This window comes from Melanostigma gelatinosum (genome assembly GCF_949748355.1).
Source record: "Melanostigma gelatinosum genome assembly, chromosome: 2".
In the NCBI taxonomy this organism is placed as follows: Eukaryota; Metazoa; Chordata; class Actinopteri; order Perciformes; family Zoarcidae; genus Melanostigma; species Melanostigma gelatinosum.
The window spans coordinates 30024946-30044985 of NC_136635.1; the positions used below are offsets into that span (position 1 = coordinate 30024946).

Here is a 20040-nt window from a genome sequence, read left to right on the forward strand (position 1 = left end):
GATCAAAAAACCCAGAGGGGGACGAGGGAGGAAGTAGAGAAGAGTCATTCGGAAATGTCATCGGCTTCACAGGGGGGATGTCAGTTTAGGCACCTTGACCGGGAAGCAGTGGAATTGGTTGTGACGGCTGTTGTATCACATCAAACTGCATTTTGCAGCACACCGTCACGGTACACAAAGACAGAACAATCTCACAAGACACAATGAAGGAATGTCAAAAAATCGAATTATTTTATCTTGGGAACAATTCGGTCTTTCTTAGAACTGACCTGTACCGGTCAGTTCCACAAAAGACAAAGAACTGTGGAACTATAAAAACAGAAATGGGTGCTGTTTTGACAAGATGCAACAATGCAGGTTCACCAGCCTGTTCTCATTGCCAAATACCGACGCGTTGTCACGCTCCTCTGCGCCAGATGCCGACACACAAGGCACTCTTTAGCGTCCAACGCGACAGGCTTTTAAAATACAATGTAAACCTATCCAAGGCCTTATTAGATGCCCAGAGAACATGCTGTGGGAGAGTGATTCAAAGAGTTTAAAGAGTAAAAAACCCACACAGGGTGGGAGGGTCACACAACCAAGGGATTTGCAACCTGGAGACAGATGTTCGAGACAGATGGCCAAAACAATTGTTTTGAAGTTACGTGCTTTCCGTACTTATGATACGTGATGTCATGCCCAACCATCATGTCTTTCCTAAACCCAACTAGGAGGTTTTGTTGCCTAAACTTCAGCAAGTGTTCTTGTTTGAATTCACAACATTCACCAGGTGTTTGCTGCGACCTCATGCTTTGACGAGCTGGGCGACCCAATGCAATATAAAGGGGCGTCAAGGGTCCTGGCCAAGTGTCGGTATGCGAATGTGTTTAATTTATTTGTTGAAGACAAGGAGCTAGCATTGTCAGTGTTTTCTTCAGTGGATCATTTCCATGAATAGTCCTTCGATTTGAAGGACAACTTAAAAAGAGACCCAACTTAGTGAATCCAAACTATGCAATCCCAGCACATGACTGTAAACACTACACACAGGCAGGTTCCCTTTCACTTGCTCAGCCAAAACTTTAAAAACGTCAGAGAAACTGTCGGTGCCTTCCGCCGTGTTTTCCCTGTGAGACAGAATTTTTGGCAGGCATATTCAAGCCCTCACATCTTCTTGACTCCTTCAGTCCACGTTTACATTTACCCTTAGAGCTGTTTCTCTTCCAGCTCAGAAAAAAAACACCAGAAAGGAAAAGAAAAACGACGGCTTGCTGTAGCTGCATGCCTCGTCTAGCAGAGTGGCCAGTACCTTACTGACCCCACACCTCTGTAATGGATTCAGCACAAAGAATTAGAGCTTTAGACCTGGAGGCACTAACCCTAAAAGTCAGCATTTCTGGTTCAGTCTGCTGATGATGCTCTGTGTAATGGATGGTAATGGCTCTCAACTGTAATGCTGCACATTCGCATGCGTGCCCATACAAACACAAGGTCTTGAGATCCTTTAAAGGCTGAGCTAAGAGCAGGCTGCATTTGTTTTCTCTGTGCTTGTGAGCACAGCCTGGACTCATTATTATTCATTACTCCACACTTTCTGAGAGCAATCCATTCTCACTCCCAATGTGTCAAATTCGGCAGCTTGGTCAGTGCTCCTCGGCGCCTGACACCAACGCCCGGAGGCACTGTTTAGTGTCTATGCGCTGCACCGGGCTTGCAACAAACTCCAATGTAAACACAGCCGCGTCCTTATTACACGCTCGGAGCAATTGGCAAAGTATATAGTGTGAGATAGTCCACTGTGGGCAGAAGAGGCGGTTGCATGGGTCAGCTCAAAGTGCAGCATTTTGTATCAGTAAGCCATTCTCACATTTCACATACAAGAGCCAGAAGTGAGTTTGGAGAGATTTTATTACAGCAGCAGCAATAGTCATTTGGTTTAAGGGAAACACTGTTTGTTGTTTTGGCAGTTTGTAACATCATATTATGTTGTCCGCCAACACACTTTCATTCCAGCTCGTCACATACTGACGCTCGGTCAAGACCCTCTGGCTTCACTTTCTAAGGCGCTTTCGGTAGCTCCACTACGGCTGCAGTAAAGACGTGGTTCATGTTGTGAATTAAAATAAAAACTTTTGAATGGAATAAGTACGTAAGCTAAGTAAAATGCAAACTACGTAACAAATATACGGAAAGTACGTCACAAACATCACGAACGTAACTTCAAAATAACTATTTTCGGACAAAAAACGCCGTTCTCCTGGTTGAAAGTCCTGCGTCTGCTCTACCCATTCACCCCCTCCCTCCTGCTCGTTCTGGAATTTTTCAGTCTTAATACTTGGTCATTACAGGAGCATTTACTCTGAGTGACTTCTAATGAGGCGAATGGGTTTACATTGTAGTTACTTGAAAGCCGTCTCGTACAGACGCTAAAGGGAGCCTTGTGCCAAGGGGCGTGACAGTACATTGGTATTTGATGCCCTGGAAATGAGTACAGGCTGTCCACTGCCAGTAGTGCAATGGCAAATATTCAATAACATGTTGTAAGTCCCTTTGAAATTGGACTTTTTGTTTTTGTTTTTGCAAGTAACCTTCAGGATCCCATTATGCTGAAAATAATCCAAACGTGTATCAGTGAATACTGCCATTTCCCACAATGAGATCATATGCAATCCTTTGTGTTGATGATTAAAGTACTGTCCCTCAAACTTTTATTACCCTCGGATCCCCTCTCGAGCACAGCCCGACGGCTACAAATGACTTTGTGAGATTGTCCTGAGCTCCCTGTAACTGGAAAAAAAAGAAGATCTTCTGAGACAAAGATTTGAAAGCCCATCGTGGTGAATGCTGTGGGGAAACTGAAACATCATTCCTGCTGCCCCGTTGAGTGGTAGAAGTGACAGACGTGTTCATCTGTAAAATGACCGCTTTGCTGACAGAAATCTAGATGAAATTATGTGAATGGCAAACACGCCATGAGTTCCCACTGCGTCACAAAACTCCCTGAGGCACCGCACAAGTCTTTCAAACTCACCAGGAAGAATCAGTCTCATCACCCATGCATCACAGAATGCCTTTTAAACGTATGCGTATAGCACTGTGTAGTTATAAGCAGTTAACAATATTCATAATGTTGTGTAACAATATTTAAAGCGCATTATAAAACATTGTATAATGACTTATAAAGTGAATTATCCTAACACTTGCTGATTGCTGGTGACTCACTGACAGGAAGTCACCAGCAAGTTAGTGAAGTAAGAAATAATTATGAAACGTGTGCGTTTTTCTTGAACAGACTTTTAATTATTATTTTTTTTACTTTACGTTAAGCAAGCAATAACCACTCAAAGGAACTAATAATCATATTATAATGCATTACAACAGTGATAATGCATTGTAATACACTGTGATCCTGGCAAAAAAAAGAACGTCAGTAGCCACTCACACATGTCTAGAAGCAGTTTTAAGTTGAAGCTGAATGAAAATAACATTTCCTCAATTGAAAAAAGGGTTTTTAAAGCTCACTTGAGGGGATTTTTGTCTTTGTCAAAAACAGTTGAGGCACTAAACAGATTATGGAAACCTTTCTGCCGAATAAATTCTGACCGAATATTTGAATCAGATTTAAGTTGTTTCTGTTGTCAGTGTCTTTCCAGGTATTTCCATAACGTCTTAATCTTCATGTAGGATCAGCATGAAACATGGCCAATAGTAGCTGACACCAAAGAACAATTCAAACTTGCCCAATTGAAAAAAACTCCCATGATCCCGTTGGCCTCCTATTCAAAGACACAGGGGATTCATTGAGTGCTTAAGGCATACAATGTGCGAGGACTTGAGTGCTCAATGCTTTGCGCTGTAGGTCGGTTATTGAGGAGGTGGGGATGGAGAAATGCTTTTTTGTGCCCGTAACAAACTGAACTGATCAAAAAGTCACGTCTTTCTGCAGGGGCAGCAGCTAATGGACCTGGAGCACAAGTTAACTATCGCCAAGGAAGAACTGGAGAAGACTGCACTGGATAAGGTGAATAAACCCCCAAACCCCCAATATATATATATATTCTGCTTTAATTGTGATGCTGATGTTCTTTATTTGTGGGTTGTGTACTTGTGAACTAATGTCTCTCTCATCTGACCCATTTAAACCCTGCAATGCCCGACGCTGAATCGAAAAAAGCATTCGCAGTAATATTTGATTGAATAAATCAGTTTTGCAGCGGCTTTAATTCATGAGCTATAATGTTATTTTCATAGGTGGTTATTAACACACTGTCGCTGGGGGCCAGTTAGATGAGTTAAAGAATGCACGAGGAGAAAAGTGCTGCTTCGGAAAACAGGTAGTTCTGGTGCTCAGCTCAGGAGTACTGACATCAGAGGCTCAATCATTCTGTCCATTATTATTATGGATTAAAAGTAAATGATCTTTTGAGCATTACTTCTTTTTTTATCGCTCTGGCGAGTTCCGCTTCATGTCTCGCCTAACGATGCCTGCTAGCCGCAATAAAGTCACTTCAAAGCATGGCCGACGGCTTTAACGCTGAAGTTAATTTCTCATACGGATGGATGTGGGGAAGAAGGTGCGGAGGGATTCAGGAATCTGCTTGTGTGTGTGTGTGTGTGTGTGTGTGTGTGTGTAACTTTGTTTGGGGACAGGAGTCGCAGCTGAAGGCGCTGAAGGACACAGTTCACATCTGCTTCTCAGCTGTCCTGCACAACCAGCCCGGCAGCAGCCACAGATTTCCCATCTCCCCCACCCACTTGTTCAGATACCCGTCGCTCATCAACAGCTCCAGAGTCACCTTTCAGCAGCCACATGCCAAGGTAACTCGGTATTCCACTCACTTCCATCCGATTTAATGTTTATCCAAAATGCGGCCTGGGTTATTGTAAAAATCCGGCCTTTTCTAATGTTGAATCAATCGATGGAGTGATGGGCTCAGTCTGTCATGTCTGCTGTAGATCAGGTCCTGCTGTCCTTGAAGTAACAGCCTCACTGTGAGACGTCTCCATATGCTCTGCAATGATGAGATAACATTTCTAGTTATAGAATGTGTTTATATTGATAATCACTAAGAAATAGGGCTTTTAAATCCTAATAATAATGTGTTGTGGTGGCAACAGTCTAACATCCCTACATTTTAGCTTTTTCTGTTTTTGAAATGTTTTAAAAAGCAAATTTTCTTGTAACCTCACATATGTTTCAAAGAAAAGTATTCAGCTTCAGTAAATGAATCAATCAATGTGGCACTCTTTTTTTCAAGCATCTAATAATTCTTTCCAATGAAAAACCCACTGGGCATCACCTCTGATTTCTTTGTCATTTTAGCTGATTGAGAATTCACTTTTCTTATTACTTTGTAAAAGTATTGAATTCTATTGCCTCCACACAGCTCTCAAAATGGCGACGGTGGAGACGATGGCTAGCTGCTAACGGTTCTAACAGAGCAAACAGTGAAAACAACAGCATTAATTAATGCTGTATTAATGCTCTGAATCCCGTACATAAAACCTTTAATGTTGGAGTTGAAATTGGCAAAAACAAAAACACACACCTGACATCACTGCATGTGCAAAACATATTTTTCAGGATAAGTGGGCTCAGTCTAGGAGATTTATTATTGGTGGACACGTTGTCAAAAAGTCTCAAACTGAATTCCAAATGTCACTGCTACAATTACAGATGAACTAACAACGCTGTTATCCAACTATGTAATCATGTTCGCGCTGAAGATTTACTGCCGCTGTCATCAAAAAAGTCACACATTGTGTGCCATGGATACGTGTCATTGTAGTAATCATGCTTGATTGCAGAGCTGGAATGTTCAATTATTTCCAAGGCGGCTTCATTCACCGAGGCCTGGAATAAACATTGCAGGCTGAAGGCAACATTAATTCCCACATCCCCCTTGATATTACCTGAAAGAGGATCAATGGGCCTTTTTCACAGGGGACATTTCGATTTTTTGTCAGAGCAGGGAGAAGCACAGGTGCAATTATTGCCATTAACGATGGCTCTATTCCATTTCGGTGTATCAGCCGGCCATGTCCGGGAGGCAGCGTGCAACGTCGTAATGCCATGGAACAGGTGGAGCTAAATGGAGTCCAGCCCTCATTAAATCTTGTTAATTGCACCTGTGGTTTTCTGTTGCCTTTGCCTCTCAGAATCTGGTCAACTTGATTGTCAGTGACTCCAGTGTAAACACAGCAGCTACAACGTCTAAAGACGTTTGCTCTGTGAGGTAAAAAAATACAAATCAAGGTGGATTGTGGGATTTGCCTCTGTAATGGTGGAGCATCATTTTCCCTGCGACTTTCCAGAGAAGATAAAGCGAGCTGCTGCTGCTGCTGCTGCTGCTGCTGCTGTTGCGCTCCTCTCCCACGTAAACACCTTCAAATTGAAATTCACTTCACACTGTAACTCCCAGCTCGGTGACATCATGGAATATAGCTCAGTGCCAAAATATTCACCTCACCACACATCAAAGCGCACATCACGCACCGTCTGCGATGAGAGTTTAAGTGTCAGGCGATTATTACCTGCTTTTGAAGTGTCTATTTGTCAATCTGACTCTCTTGAGTATCACTCTCCAGAGAGAAATGTAGCCCAGGAAATAATTACCGCCAAATACAACAGTTGGGCAAACACAATTCAGAACAACATGTCTGAATGGAGCAGCGGTCTCAGTCATTTATACCAGTTTTTGTATTCCTTGGTGCTGCTTTTAGAGGTAAAGCCCAATTGCTCTAGAGCATTATGGGAGTTTTGCTCTGTTTGATTTAAAATCTGTTCTCTGTGAAACGATGAACTCAATCTGACACAGGCTTCGTTTGGAGCCTCTCAAAGTTAAGGTCGCAGAAGAGCCAACTAAAGGCTCATGATTTAATCCTTTAAGAGTAAAAAAAAAAAAAAGGTGACGAGAAAGAGGATAAAGGATTATGCCACCAGTGTAGATGTTGCTTCTTGTTTTGCTCCACATTTTAGGACTGACGTCAAGATTTTACCCAGTCAATATACCGAGTATATGTCTGTGACTCCGAAGAGCTTGAACTGAAATGCAAAAGGAATAAACCCGTCACTTTAGTTTCCTGAAATACATACTTTAAAAGTACCTGCAGTTATTTTTCCCTCCACGAAGCAGTCGCGTCACTCTGCATCAGAGATTGGCTTCGTTCGGATTCCTGAAAAGCAGTCGCGGTGCTTCATCTGCCACGATCCCGGTGAGCGATTCTGTCTCGAAGAGGCTGTTCTCTCCTTGAAGCGGTCACAATTTACTCCGCGTCTCTTTCGTAGGTGCCCAAGATTTTTGACATGCCTCCGAGGATTGTTTTCTGTTTTCTTTATTTCTCATCATGCGTCGGTACCACCGTCCTCAGCACTGTCCCCACTGGCCCTCTGCTGTGGCATCATACGACACAATACTCTCAGTGACATTTTTCCCGTCCACGTTTAAACTCTTATTGGTGTTTGCTACTAAAACAAGACGATCCCATTATAACCAAAAGTGTACTTCCCTGTTATCTTCCCTTCATTACTGTGAGCACATGGGGGGGGGAAAGAGCACCGCTCAAAAGAAAAGACAAGTAAAGGAAATTCATAGTGTGGGTTGATTTTCTTTATTTTTGTATGCTAATGAGGTTTGTACTTTCCACTTCATCAGCATACAAATAGCAGCGCTCCACTTGTGAGCCGTTGCTAGCTCCATTATCTCCTGCAGCCGCTGTAGACTTTGACTGTCTGAATCTGAGCACGGCCTCACTGTAAAGATCACTGTGGTGCTCCATCTGTCCGTGCCGGTGCATGCGGAGGAGGTGGGTCAAATCTAATTTAAATCACTGCCAAATTTATCTCAAATTCAATACAGAAAAACAACACACACAATAGCACTCACTGTGCATGAAAGAGGCAAACAGCCCGCAGCTGAGGAGTTAGGTAATGATGCACTGACGTGACAGGCAAATGTCAGGAACTTGGCTCTTTGGTGAGCACGTGGTTTTCCTCATTATGCTTGTTCACAGCATGGAAGCATGTTTTGTGAATTGTGGCTGGATTCAATCAGTTAGGGAGGTTTTGTTTCTGAAAATGCACGGCTAATCATATGCTAATTATTGTTGGTGATCAAAACACAGCGGGGTGGGATGTCGCCACCATCGGGGGGGGGGGAGAGAAAAACAACAATGCTCCAAAAGCTTTTAGGATATGGAGGAAGCATTTATCCACTGACTGCATGATACAACATTTGAGTTTCATGAGCACACTTGGACTAAAATCCGCTTTGTGTTTTTTGAAACCCAAAGTGGGTGAGAGGGATGTTTGTTCAAGCACTCACTGACACCACTTTGAGCTTCACGCTCGTAGTTTGAGTGAACATAATGGGCCTTAAGCTTTGGTAGAAGCCACAGATAAGACTCTCCCAGACCTTGCCACTCACACACACACACACACACACACACACACACACACACACACACACACAAAGCTCTTCTAGCTGGTGACAGATTCATTAGCGTGAGGATGCAGAGATCAGCAAGATTGGAGTGGAAGTTGCTTCATATTTCGGGGAGGGAGCCCAGTCTTGTGGTCCGATAGCATGCAATTTTCATCAAAGTAATGGGAGATGATGTCTTAGATGCTCGGATGACTGGCGGAAGAGGAATCGGCATTTCGTTGCCCTGCTCTCAGCACTTACTATTTACTTTTATGATTGTTTTCTTGTCTATATTAATGGGCGGGATATTAACTCAAGGTGGTTAACGCTGCACAAAGAAATAGCTTGAAGATATTCATCAGCTGAATTTGGATGGCAGAAAAACATTCGCACCATCCCACAGAGATGGAAACGCTCACTGAGAACGTCACTAGAAGGAATACAGTGCAGAATGTATGATAAAGCTGCATGATAAAACATTTGAGTTTCATGAGCACACTCTGGACTGAAATCCGCTTCGTGTTTTTAAGAAGCCAAAGTGGGTGAGAGGGATGTTTGTTCAAGCACTCACTGCCACTTTGAGCTTCACGCTCTTAGTTTGAGGGAACATGATGGGCCTTCAACTGTGGTAGAAGCCACAGATAAGACTCTCAGACCTTGCACCTCACTCACTCACACACACACACACACACACACACACTCACACACACACACACACACACACACACACACCTATGATCTACATAAAAAGGTCTCTTTTCAAGATTTTCAAGTTAGTTGCAATCTGTAACCTCACTGCTCAATGCCAGCCTTTCACTGTGTGTTTCCAGTTTAAGACATGACATAACATTGTGGTCGCCGAAAAATATTTAGCATTGTACTTAGCTCCACCCCCTTCTGGGTGTAAAAAACAACAAGATGGCAACAGCCAAAAGGCCAAACTCGAGGCTTAAAAACAGGAGTCCACAAAACAATGGGTGACGTTGTGGTGACTACATCCGATCGGTAGAAATATATCTCTAGTGTTGAGATATATATATATATATATATATATATATATATATATATATATATATATATATATTCACTGTGTATTTACTGTTGCCGTGGATATCCTGCTTCTGTCAAATAATGTTTTTCCCAATTGGAGATGAATAAATCACCCGTCCATCCTACATACAGTCTATGATTCTGAGAAATGCTGTCAAAAGTGAGGAGATAAAGCGGCACTTCCACAGGTAAAGCCACTTCTACTGAACCTGCCCAATAAGATGTTGTTTGAGCTGACAACGTACGAATGGAGTTTGACAGTGACAGGTTAAAATTGCCTGTGTTCATCTTGCGACCATCTTGTTTTATCCTCTCGTGAGACCACTTTTGACCCAGTTAAGGAAAGTACTGTGTTGAAGACTGGCTGCAGAAGACAGACGGTTACTTTTGGAGAGATGTCTGCTGTACAAAGTCAGTTTATCTTTTACTGTTCGGTCCTAGCTGAACAGATTGTGGTCGACAGCAAGAAAAAATACAGTATCTGAACCAAGCATGAATTATTATTATTATATATGTGGAGACTGTGAAAAGGGGCAAAGAAAAAAAGATGATCGTCGGAAAAGTCAAAGATGTATATTTTCTGCACTGCTTCTAAATGTCGACATATTTCAGAATACACGTCAACTGACAGCTTGACCTTTCTTGTGTTGAATTTTGGTCTCGACGCCTCCGTGAGTCACTGGCCAATAGATCAGCTGTACAGTTAGCTTGTACAGATTGTTCCAACCCGACTCTTTGACCGGCTTGTTGCCGGAGTAGTGAGAAGTCTGTACTTCAACGTGGTGACAACTTGAGCCGCCCCTAAATAATGTCAATGTTCCCAACGCAGGAGGGTCAGAAGGAACTTGCTGTACGCGGGGCCTGAAGCAGAGAACATTCTCCAACACACTCAGTTATTGACGTCAGTCTTCTCAAAACTCATTTGTCAGGGAGCCTGCAGGCAAAGACTATCGCTGGCTTTATTTTCATTCCAAATTTTGAAACATTTCAAACAAAATGTCCTTCCATAATTCGTTCAGAAGTATTATGCAAAACATGCTATTCATTTGATTTCAAAGCATGTTAAGAGTTTAGTTAGACGATGATTAATAAGAATATATATATACCGGTATATACTGTTTCTATGTTACACACATGTGCTCTGTTCGGAAGATTGCCTGAGACGGATCGAGTGTAGCGAAAACATTACTCATCAGTGTTCGAATGTGTTGTATGAGATAGAACAAGAAAGTTCTCAGAAGCCTCCCATGTAACCCACCTGAAAGCTATAGTTTGGCCTCCAGCATTGAGCATTTCCACCGATTCAAAGAACCTCGCAAGAGTCACGCTTTTTCACACGGACATCATCTTCAGGTGGTAGTGATGTACGGTACATTGCTCTACATCCTCCGGGGAGAACCTTTTCATCTCCGGCTGCTCATCTTGTTTCTCTCCTCATATCTTGACTTTGCTTTGTCTGTTTTTGAAGTGGGTCACGTCACTGAAACATCACTGCCCATCATGTAGCTCTCAAAGTGATGAAGCCCAAATCTGCCTCCCAGGATTATGCTCACTCTTCACTCAGAGCTGCACTTGTTTAAATCCGTACAGACATCGATTGCATGCTGTTTTGAAGGTCCAGCATCTGGGACCTACAAGTCAACTGTGCATCTACATTTGATTTGATAACAAAATTCGACCCGTCAACAAAAAGGGAAACTCGATATTTCCACTTTCCACCATATTGGAAAGGCTCAAGTTGAAGTTGAAGTCTTGCTTGTAGAAACAGCTGGTGTGGTTGTGTCGTCTGGCTTCGAATTGCAGTTGTTTGAATTATAAAAAGGTAGTTGATCTTAGTACTGGATATTTATTTGGCTGTTGAATATTACTGGGTTCACCTCCAAGCTGTATTATTTCAATAATTCTCTTTTTAGTTTGTCAGCACTCCGTTTCTTTTGCCCTTCCAGCTAGCTGCTTGTTATGAGAGCCATGATTTATTCACCTCAGATAAACAAGCTGAATTCGTTTTTAAATGAACACGTATGAAGTAAACAGTTATGAGGATTTGAGTCAGAACTGTTTGCTCTGCAAGAACCCCAAAGCCACTGCTGAATCATCAACAAGCCTTCCACCTTTTTATTTTTAACCAAAGGTTGAAATGTTCTCTTCTTTCCCGACAGGATATCTCTAAAGTTCAGAGAATTGTCACAGCCAGTAAATCACCCATGAACATCGGAGTAATGAGGAGAGAGGACGGCGGAGTTAAAGCCTGCCAAATGGAAAAGGTGAGCCTGTGGAGTAATCAACGATAATAGCCTGTGTGACCCGAGGGCCTGTATCCACCAGGTTCATCTGTTCACTGCATTCATGCTGAAGTCCCTCATCAGATATATGGCAGGCCACTTTCACCCCAAGTGCCTTCATTAGGTTCAATAATCGGAACATGTGCAAGACCTGCAACGAGTCTCAGCTCGATAATACAGCCAAGAAAACGGCATGATGCTAGTAATGTGTTCATTTCAATTGTTATTCAGAAACCGAACATTGTTTTCTGGCGACGACAGAAAAATAATCAGCAACTATTTTGATAATGGCTTTTTTTCAGCCATTTTTTTTGAAGGAAGACCGGTAAACATAAACCGCTTCCTACTCTCAAAAGACATTGTTTCTGTTTTGTGATCGTAAATTACATATCTTTGGGTATTTGGGACACAAAATTGAATATCTTTGGGTTTCGGACAGTTTGTCAGATAAAACAAGCACTTTGACCACATCAACTGGGGCTGTTCTTCTTTGATTTTTAGATTAATTGATCAGACATTTTTTCTACAAAATGCCATCCCCACAGATGAATCAATAGTGAAAGTGATTGACTCGTCACTCAGTCCCAGCCCCCGCTGCTACTCCGACAACCTGTCAGAGCTACCGTGAGCAGAAGGGTCAACAATATGCGTTTGAAGGATGTATCCAGGATGACAAACTGATTCAGCAGAGAAACAGGTTCAAAAGATAAAGATAGACGCTAAAGCCACAGTGTTAGCGAAGCAAAGGGTCAACAGCGATTCCAGCAATGCAACCGCATATGCATGGGGTAGTGTAGTTGCAGTGAAGATACATTTTGTGTACGCAAACATACGGTGAGAGTTCCACTGAGGAACTTCACTGGAACATTTGAGGGAGCTGAGAGCTGAGAGCTTTGAAAGCAGTTGTTGAGGGAGGAAACAGAGACGCAGCCACCGACCTCTCCTCATCGCATTTCTTGTGGAGGACTTTGGTACCTTGTGATTCCAGAGTTGCTTCTCTAAGATCAAGGCACCTGTGACCATTCCGTTATCAGGACGGCTCCGAATGAGTATCTCTAACCCTGTCAAAACCAACAGGATTTGAAGAAAGCAGGGGAAGCGAACAGCGTCCATAAGGACTTCTGACAAGTGGCTATCAAGAACTATTCCAGATATAAGTTGATAGACCACTGAACACAGGGGACTACGGAAGGGATGCCACCCAGGGAGGAGATTATTACCCTATATGGCATCCGTGTCAAAGTGATTGTTCCTTCATGAAATTGTGCCAAAAACAATGTTCACCGGTCTCCCGTACTTGATTATATAATTTTGGCAGGGTTGTAAAAATCCTGCAGCAAGAGAGGGAGAAACATTTTGATACAGATAAGAACAGACATATGTGAAACAGAGACTCAGATATGGTGTTTGCTGGTGAACAGAGCCACATCTCCCCCTGTACGCTGGGAGGAAATGAGGAGAGACAGTTTGTATGAGCGTGGACAGCTTTCAGTTTTAAAATGATAGGTTCGCTGCACTCTAACGAATGATTTTCATCGACAGACGTCACACTGTAACTGTTTGAAATATAGATTTCAAAATGCATGAGGCCGGATATTGTCTCATCGTTGTATGAAACAGCCTGGCGTTCATTCCTCACTTGTCCTACATGTGTTTTGTGTGCAGCGGGTGCTTCAAGCAAGTGATTTACCCCGTAAGACCAGAGAGGAGTAACTCACGGACTTCATAGTAACCGTGTTTAGTGTTCATCCTCCAAGTGCAGCGCAGCAGTGGAGTGATTGACACTGCTTGTAGCCATATGTGCAATTCAGTTTGAAGAAAATAACAACAACACATCCTGTAGGGTTGCAGCTAATGATTGCTTTTTGTATTGATTGTTTCATGATTGATTGTTTCAGTCAGTAAAATGATCTCAAGTTCTGAGGGCCAGAGGTGACGTCTTCAAGGTCGAACAAACGCAGGACTTTCAACCAGCGGACTGTTTGTGTCCCATTTGAAAGCAACAACGTGTTGTTTGTCTTTGTCTTCACATGCAGTTTCAATTTCGCTCGACAAAATGGAGAATATTTATCCCAAACCAGGCTATTTTTTCCTAAAACTAACTGAAATGTTTTCGTTTGAATACACAACGTTGACCCCGTACGTACTGTGTCATCGTTTGATATGTTGGGCTACTTGAGAAAACTGTCCGTAATATTAATACAAATGTATTCGTACAGTACACATGTGAACAGCTTACCTAAATTGCTGTCATTAATCAAGTGAGAAAGTTAATCAGAATATTATATAAAAGAAGTCAGCAGAACGTCTGGTACCTTTTTTTTTTTTCGGTGAAAATCTAAATCGTGGAAGACACCGTTTATTCACCTCATGTGTTTTCACTGAACACACACAGTTTGGAAGTTGACAACTTCCGAGCATGTCCTCTCTACACTGCTCTGAGATCTGTTCCCTCTACTCCCACAGACCGGCGGCAGCTGCTCCCAGAATCAGACGGAGGAATCAGCCCCAGACAGTAAAAAGCTACCAGAGCCACAGCAGGTGAGCTAGACTCACATTTATGTTGTAAAAGATGCAAGCGTGGCAAAGTTGACTCTTGTTGCTGTTGTGAATTCTCGGTCTTCTTTGGCCTACGAAATGATTCGTCTATTAATCAAAGGAAACGTCGTACAGTATGATGATGATGTTCATCCATATTTTACTTATTGTCAAGAAATCCAACAAAAGCACCAAAATCACCGATGAAGTTGGTTTTAAAATGCTTCCATATCTGTGGCAGTCAGACAAAAGCCCATGTATTCCCACTCAAGCGGTAAAACATTGAAAATGGTTCACAAATGTGTTTATTCTTTAAAAAGGCTCAATCATTTCCGAAAAAAAAAAGCTTGGAATTGTAGTTTTTAGCCAACATGACTCTACCAGAAGTAACGAGTGCGTTTGTTGGGGTCTATTTCCAGCTGTGGGTTAATGAGTATTTGCGATAATGAAGGAACATGTCAGCCAGTGCAACTTTGTGGCCGATTGATGTGTTTTTAATGTGTTTTGACAACAATGGAGGTCTATGGCACAGACGAATAGGCTACACAGGGAAATACTTCTTAGTGAATCAAGTCATTGATGGTTTTGGTCTTTCAAATGAAAACCCTTTCATGGGGATTTTTGACAACGAGCGCTCATCATCAAAATGTGAAAAACCGGTTTAGCATGATAAGGATGTCTTAAAGATGGAAAGAAACGGTTAGCAGGTGTACATGTAACCTGCTTAGTGTGACTTCAGAGACTGACAACTCATACCCTCAAATGATTCAACTCAGTGTGCAACAAAGTACGACACAAGTGGAACAAAGCAGAGCAGATGACACACAACGCCCACAACACATTCCTGAAAGGTGGCAACCAATCTCCTAAAACCTGATATTCAGAGGACCAATGTCACCTCGTGTGTGATATCCAATGCCCTGCCAAAGCCTATGCATAACTGCCTCCCTCATCATATTATTGAATTGAGTCACACCTGTTTGGCAGTGGCAGATGGTACCACAAAACAATGCATCTCATTTCCATGCTGTGCAATACTGTGTAACTGAGCAACTGTCTTGCATTCCAAGTGTCAGCGATCCATTTTTAGACACGGGAATATTTCAAAAGAAATCTCGACAAATGGGCAGATTTGCCTTCACTTGTGTGTTTTGTGCCAGAGAGATACTCAGTGATAGAGTCTTGATACGATTGCTTTTTTCAAGTCAGTGGACTGTGTCATCGATACAAAGGAGTACAAGAGAATGGTACTGTTTCGTGACTATATCACAAACTGCCATGACACTGTGTTGCATTATTAGATGCTCAGAGAAAATGTTCCAGGAGTGTGATGACGTGGGATAAGGACGAGGGGAAGTAGGTCAAACAAAGTCAGGATGTTTACGAGGACATTGGGGTTCAAGAATTGGTGGTTCAGTCCCAAAGTGTCGTGGAGTTATTTTGAAGTGTTTTCCATAATTATAATGTTATGTTAAGTTTAAGCCAGGAAGAACCCTGTGTTCAAGTTCTAACAAAAGTTTAACATTTATTTTGGGAGCGATAAAAAAGAAGAGATGACGTATCACTTAGGCTGCTGACTATTCAGACATCTAACTTGTTCTCGTGGATCCTTTTTCTCTCATTAATTGGGAAATTTTCACATTTCATTGCAGCACTGAATCAACAATCGACTCTCTCTCACTGCTGTGGGTTGGTATCCCTCATGCACAGCACTTGCCATTCATGGTGTAGTAAACAATTTGATCAGTAATGATTTGCATTCTGTTCTCCGTGGAGCAATCTGCATTAAAGTGCCCCCCCCCCCATTCCTGTCACTACTCTACCTTCATTATTCGTTCTCATGTTCATTGTCTTTGACTGGAAACCTGAGTGGCATCTCGCCTTTTGTTCAAATGCTTTTGGAAGAAATGGCTGTTCTTGTGGTCTTGCACCTGTTGTGTTTTTGTGCAACACAAAGACAGGTTTAAATAGCAACACGGCAACACCTGCGCTTTTCTAGGTGAGACATATTCACGCAGTTTCCCGGGGCACAGCGATCAGACAAAGAGGTTCTCGACGATGTGGCCTGAACATCGACAAGCTGACAGACCACATACCCAGAGAGGACTTTCAACCAGATTAACTATAATGTCAACAACACGGAGGGAAATAACATTGTTCCGGCTTGGTAGATATACTGTGTCGGCTTTAAAACCACAGCAGGCAATCTGAACTGTATAGGATTTATACAAATGTGAGGTGTATTTGTTTGAGTCCATCTTTAAGATTAGTTTAGAGTAAAGTTTCTAAAATATAACTCCATAACATTTCAGCAAACCCTGGCATCTTTAAAAACAACAGATCACATCTCTAAAGCACAGCGGCATCAGTGTTGTTTGTTTCTGACATTCCTGAATTCATTAAGATAAAAGGTGCAAGTGATAGCGGGGTTTTAAAAAAGTCACAAAAAGTGAATGTGAGGGGAAATAAATCCCCTGAGCAAGATATGCAGTTGTTCCAAATACTCAATTATTCATTGTTATTCAAAATAATTTAAAAAGCAATGAATATGGCCGTCACAGTCTTAGTTGAATTCTGCCAGCAATGTTTTTTTGGGGGGGATTTTATAAGATGATTACATATAGATTTATTTTGCTGCAAAAATAAAAAAACACACATCATCCTGCTGTGTCGAACTCAAGTCAGTTCATTAGTTAGTTTGTGTTCACCTACATTTTCACTGACGCCCACAATAACATAGGGCAAGGAAAGGGCGATCTTCCTTTTGACAAATTCTTACATCCTTTGGGTAACAGCACAAAGCCAACAAAGTCTTACATAAATAGTATTTCTAAAGTTTATAGAAGTCTATAGAAAACAGTGACAAATGAGTCGAAATGAAGGCAAAAAAGATTCTATGTATGTAGCAGTTAAAACATAGAAGTTGTTGTTTTGTCAGAAATCTGTTTTCAATCAGTTTGACTGCTGACATTGGTAGTGCTTAATGGGTGCAAAATTCAGAGCATATCTATTGCCACCATGACCGGTGGCTAGCAGCTAACGTGCTAACAGCAGAAACAGTGCACGCAACGGCAACAGTGATGACGGAGCTAACAGCGCTAACCTGAGGGGGAACAGGAGGTCCGGCGCTAAGCACCATCTGTCAACAACGTTATCAGCTGTAACCACATAAGCACAGTGTAGAACGGCCGAGAACGAGCCAGTGGGGCACGCGCACATGAACTTAGCTGCACTAAAAGGTAAACAAAGCTCTGAGATGCTTGAATTACAGCACACTCTTTACATAACCAGTAGCTGTTTGCTGCTGTAATAATGCTCTGAAGGCCATCTAGAGAACCTTTAAGTGAGTTTTAGCTGGTGATAAATAAGACACACAAAAAAAAAATAACATCTCGAACCCACATCGAAGTGGGCGGCAATTGAGGTTGGCAAGAAGCCACAAGAGTGCATTAAGTAAGAGATCGTTTGCCTGCAGATGGAAGTGAGAGTCATTGAGTACCCAGCCTCACTGAATCATAAAACATACATAACATAAGTAAAAAAATGTGCTACTTAGTGTTTTCTGATTACATAACTGCCAATATGGTCAAATTTAAAGTTTACTTTCAAGCTCCCCTGAGAGTGGTTGGATGAATGTAGAGGTGTTTCTTGCCTCCAAGCCAGGTGATAGAGATATAACCCACTGCCATGCAGAGTGATGTGTCACTCAATAATTTGCAAGCAGCCAGCAAGCCTAAAGGCATTCTGCAAAGTGACATTGGTAAACACAAAACAGATGCTTTGCTCGGGGAATTGGTTTCTAGAGTCTGTGTGCAGTGCTTAAACATGTCATTGCCAAAACTGACTTAATATTCAAAATAGCACAGTAAATTGCATTCCATTAATGAAATACATTGGAGCCCAATCATTTTAAGTTTTGTAAATGTTAGCGGGGATTTGTGAAAATGGAAGGACAAGAGGAACACACAAAACCCAAACACACACACGCACACACACTCAACTGCATTGTGTTCCAATGTGCCACTGAACTGTAAACAGACTGCTGTTGTTGTCCGAGTTGATCTTCAAAAACCCTGAGAGCTGCTGGTTTTCCATCCCAGCAGGTAGTTAATTGCATTTATTCCCAAGTGTGTTTATATATAGCTAATTTTCTTCATAGCTGGAATGAGAACCAGCAGGACTCTGTAGCTGTGTCCCACTCCACGGGAGCTACACCCAGTCAGCACTTCAAAACCTAGTATCACAACAAGTTGACAAGGACATATAAAGTATTGCTGCCTAGAGCATCTGTGAAATGATTGACCTGTAGTCCATGCCATCAAATTACAAGGCCACATCATCACATCACGTATGCATTTGTTTATTCTGTTCCAGCCTGAGTGAGAAATGTTTCTCAGATGAAAAAATTACACTTTGGTGATATTTCTAGTGTTGGTGTTAAAGCTGCGGTCAGAATCCAGAATAACCCCGAATTTTTTGAAGTGTGAAGGGCTGTTATCTGAACATGTAAACACAGTTGCTCACTTTTTCCCCAAATAATATAATCTCAGTCTTGTCTAAATTTGGCTGTAGGAAGTTTGACATCAACATATTAATCTCGTCTGAACATTTCACTGACCTATCAACAGGTCTAAGATCATTTAGACAGAAATGTATAGTTGGGTGTCATCTGCATACGAGCTGTCAGTGTCCCTAGAGTTTGAAGCTCATGGCCGCTGATCAAACCAAGGTATTTGACGAGTTTGGAGTGAGAATGTGTTGCACATAAACATGTTAGTTAGACCTCAAGAATACACGCAGCATGCTTTGGTATAAAACAATGGATGTACACATAACTTTTGTTCATACGAAAACTCCTCAGGGCACTTTTAGGTTGGTTTGCGAGTATTGACTGTTCTGTGCAGCGTTATATACTTATGTTTACATTTTACTTAGTTGACGTAGTTATTTCAAGGCCAACCATGATGTTTATCCTGAACTTTACAAAGTGGTTTGGTTGCCTAAACTTAGAAGTGTATTTGTTTGAATTCGCAGCGTTAACCACATGTTTACTGCAACGGTACGCTGGGCTACCCAGTCCATTAGAAAGTGACACCAAGCGGTCTGACAAAGTGTCTGTCTGTGACGAGTTAGAAGGGGAAGATGATGGAAGTAGCAGACCCTAAAAGAAGACAGATACTGTGTGGTTAGAGCCACGACTGAGAGAGGAATCAGACCGTGTGGTTCAATGCCCAGCAGTAATCTTTAAAGAACGTTCTTTTGCATCCCACAGATAAATTTAGGAGCATTTTTCTGCTCAGATTACAGACCACCACATGTCTACTCTGGAATATTATTGTGTCGGTCTCATTAACAATCTTTATCCTCTGAACCTAAACAGCAAAGGAGCCAAGCGCAGACTGGAAAATCCGACACGAAGCTCTCAGACGACAGCGACGAGGCAGAGGGAGGCAGCAGCAAAAAGACAAAGCCACATGAAGACAACTGAGCGGACGGCCTATCATCCGGAATGCAGAGCTGCTGCGTTGCCTGAAGGATCTTTCTAAGAGCACACACTTGCGCACTCTCACAAAAAAACACATGTGCGCCCACACACACACACACACACACACATGCGCTCTCTCTCACACACCCACATAGCCTCACACGCATATCAGCATTGTTTGCAAAAGCTGAGACACTGGAATCGACAACAAATTTTCGACTGTCATCTGCAAACCTCCATAGTAAAATGGCATGCATTCTAGAACTTCTTTTTAATAAGG

General features: G+C 42.2%; 1 protein-coding gene across 1 annotated transcript in view; it reads left to right on the forward strand.

The window, feature by feature from the left end:
* The window catches only part of luzp2 (leucine zipper protein 2), a 137624-nt gene extending 117851 nt beyond the window's left edge, over positions 1 to 19773 (forward strand). Inside the window, exons 8-12 of the mRNA XM_079289378.1 lie at positions 3929 to 4003; positions 4633 to 4800; positions 11615 to 11719; positions 14204 to 14278; positions 19656 to 19773. Of these exons, the coding sequence (XP_079145504.1) occupies positions 3929 to 4003; positions 4633 to 4800; positions 11615 to 11719; positions 14204 to 14278; positions 19656 to 19763 (531 nt within the window). The 3' untranslated portion in view covers positions 19764 to 19773. The remainder of the gene's footprint in view (positions 1 to 3928; positions 4004 to 4632; positions 4801 to 11614; positions 11720 to 14203; positions 14279 to 19655) is intronic.
* Positions 19774 to 20040: the final 267 nt, after the last annotated feature.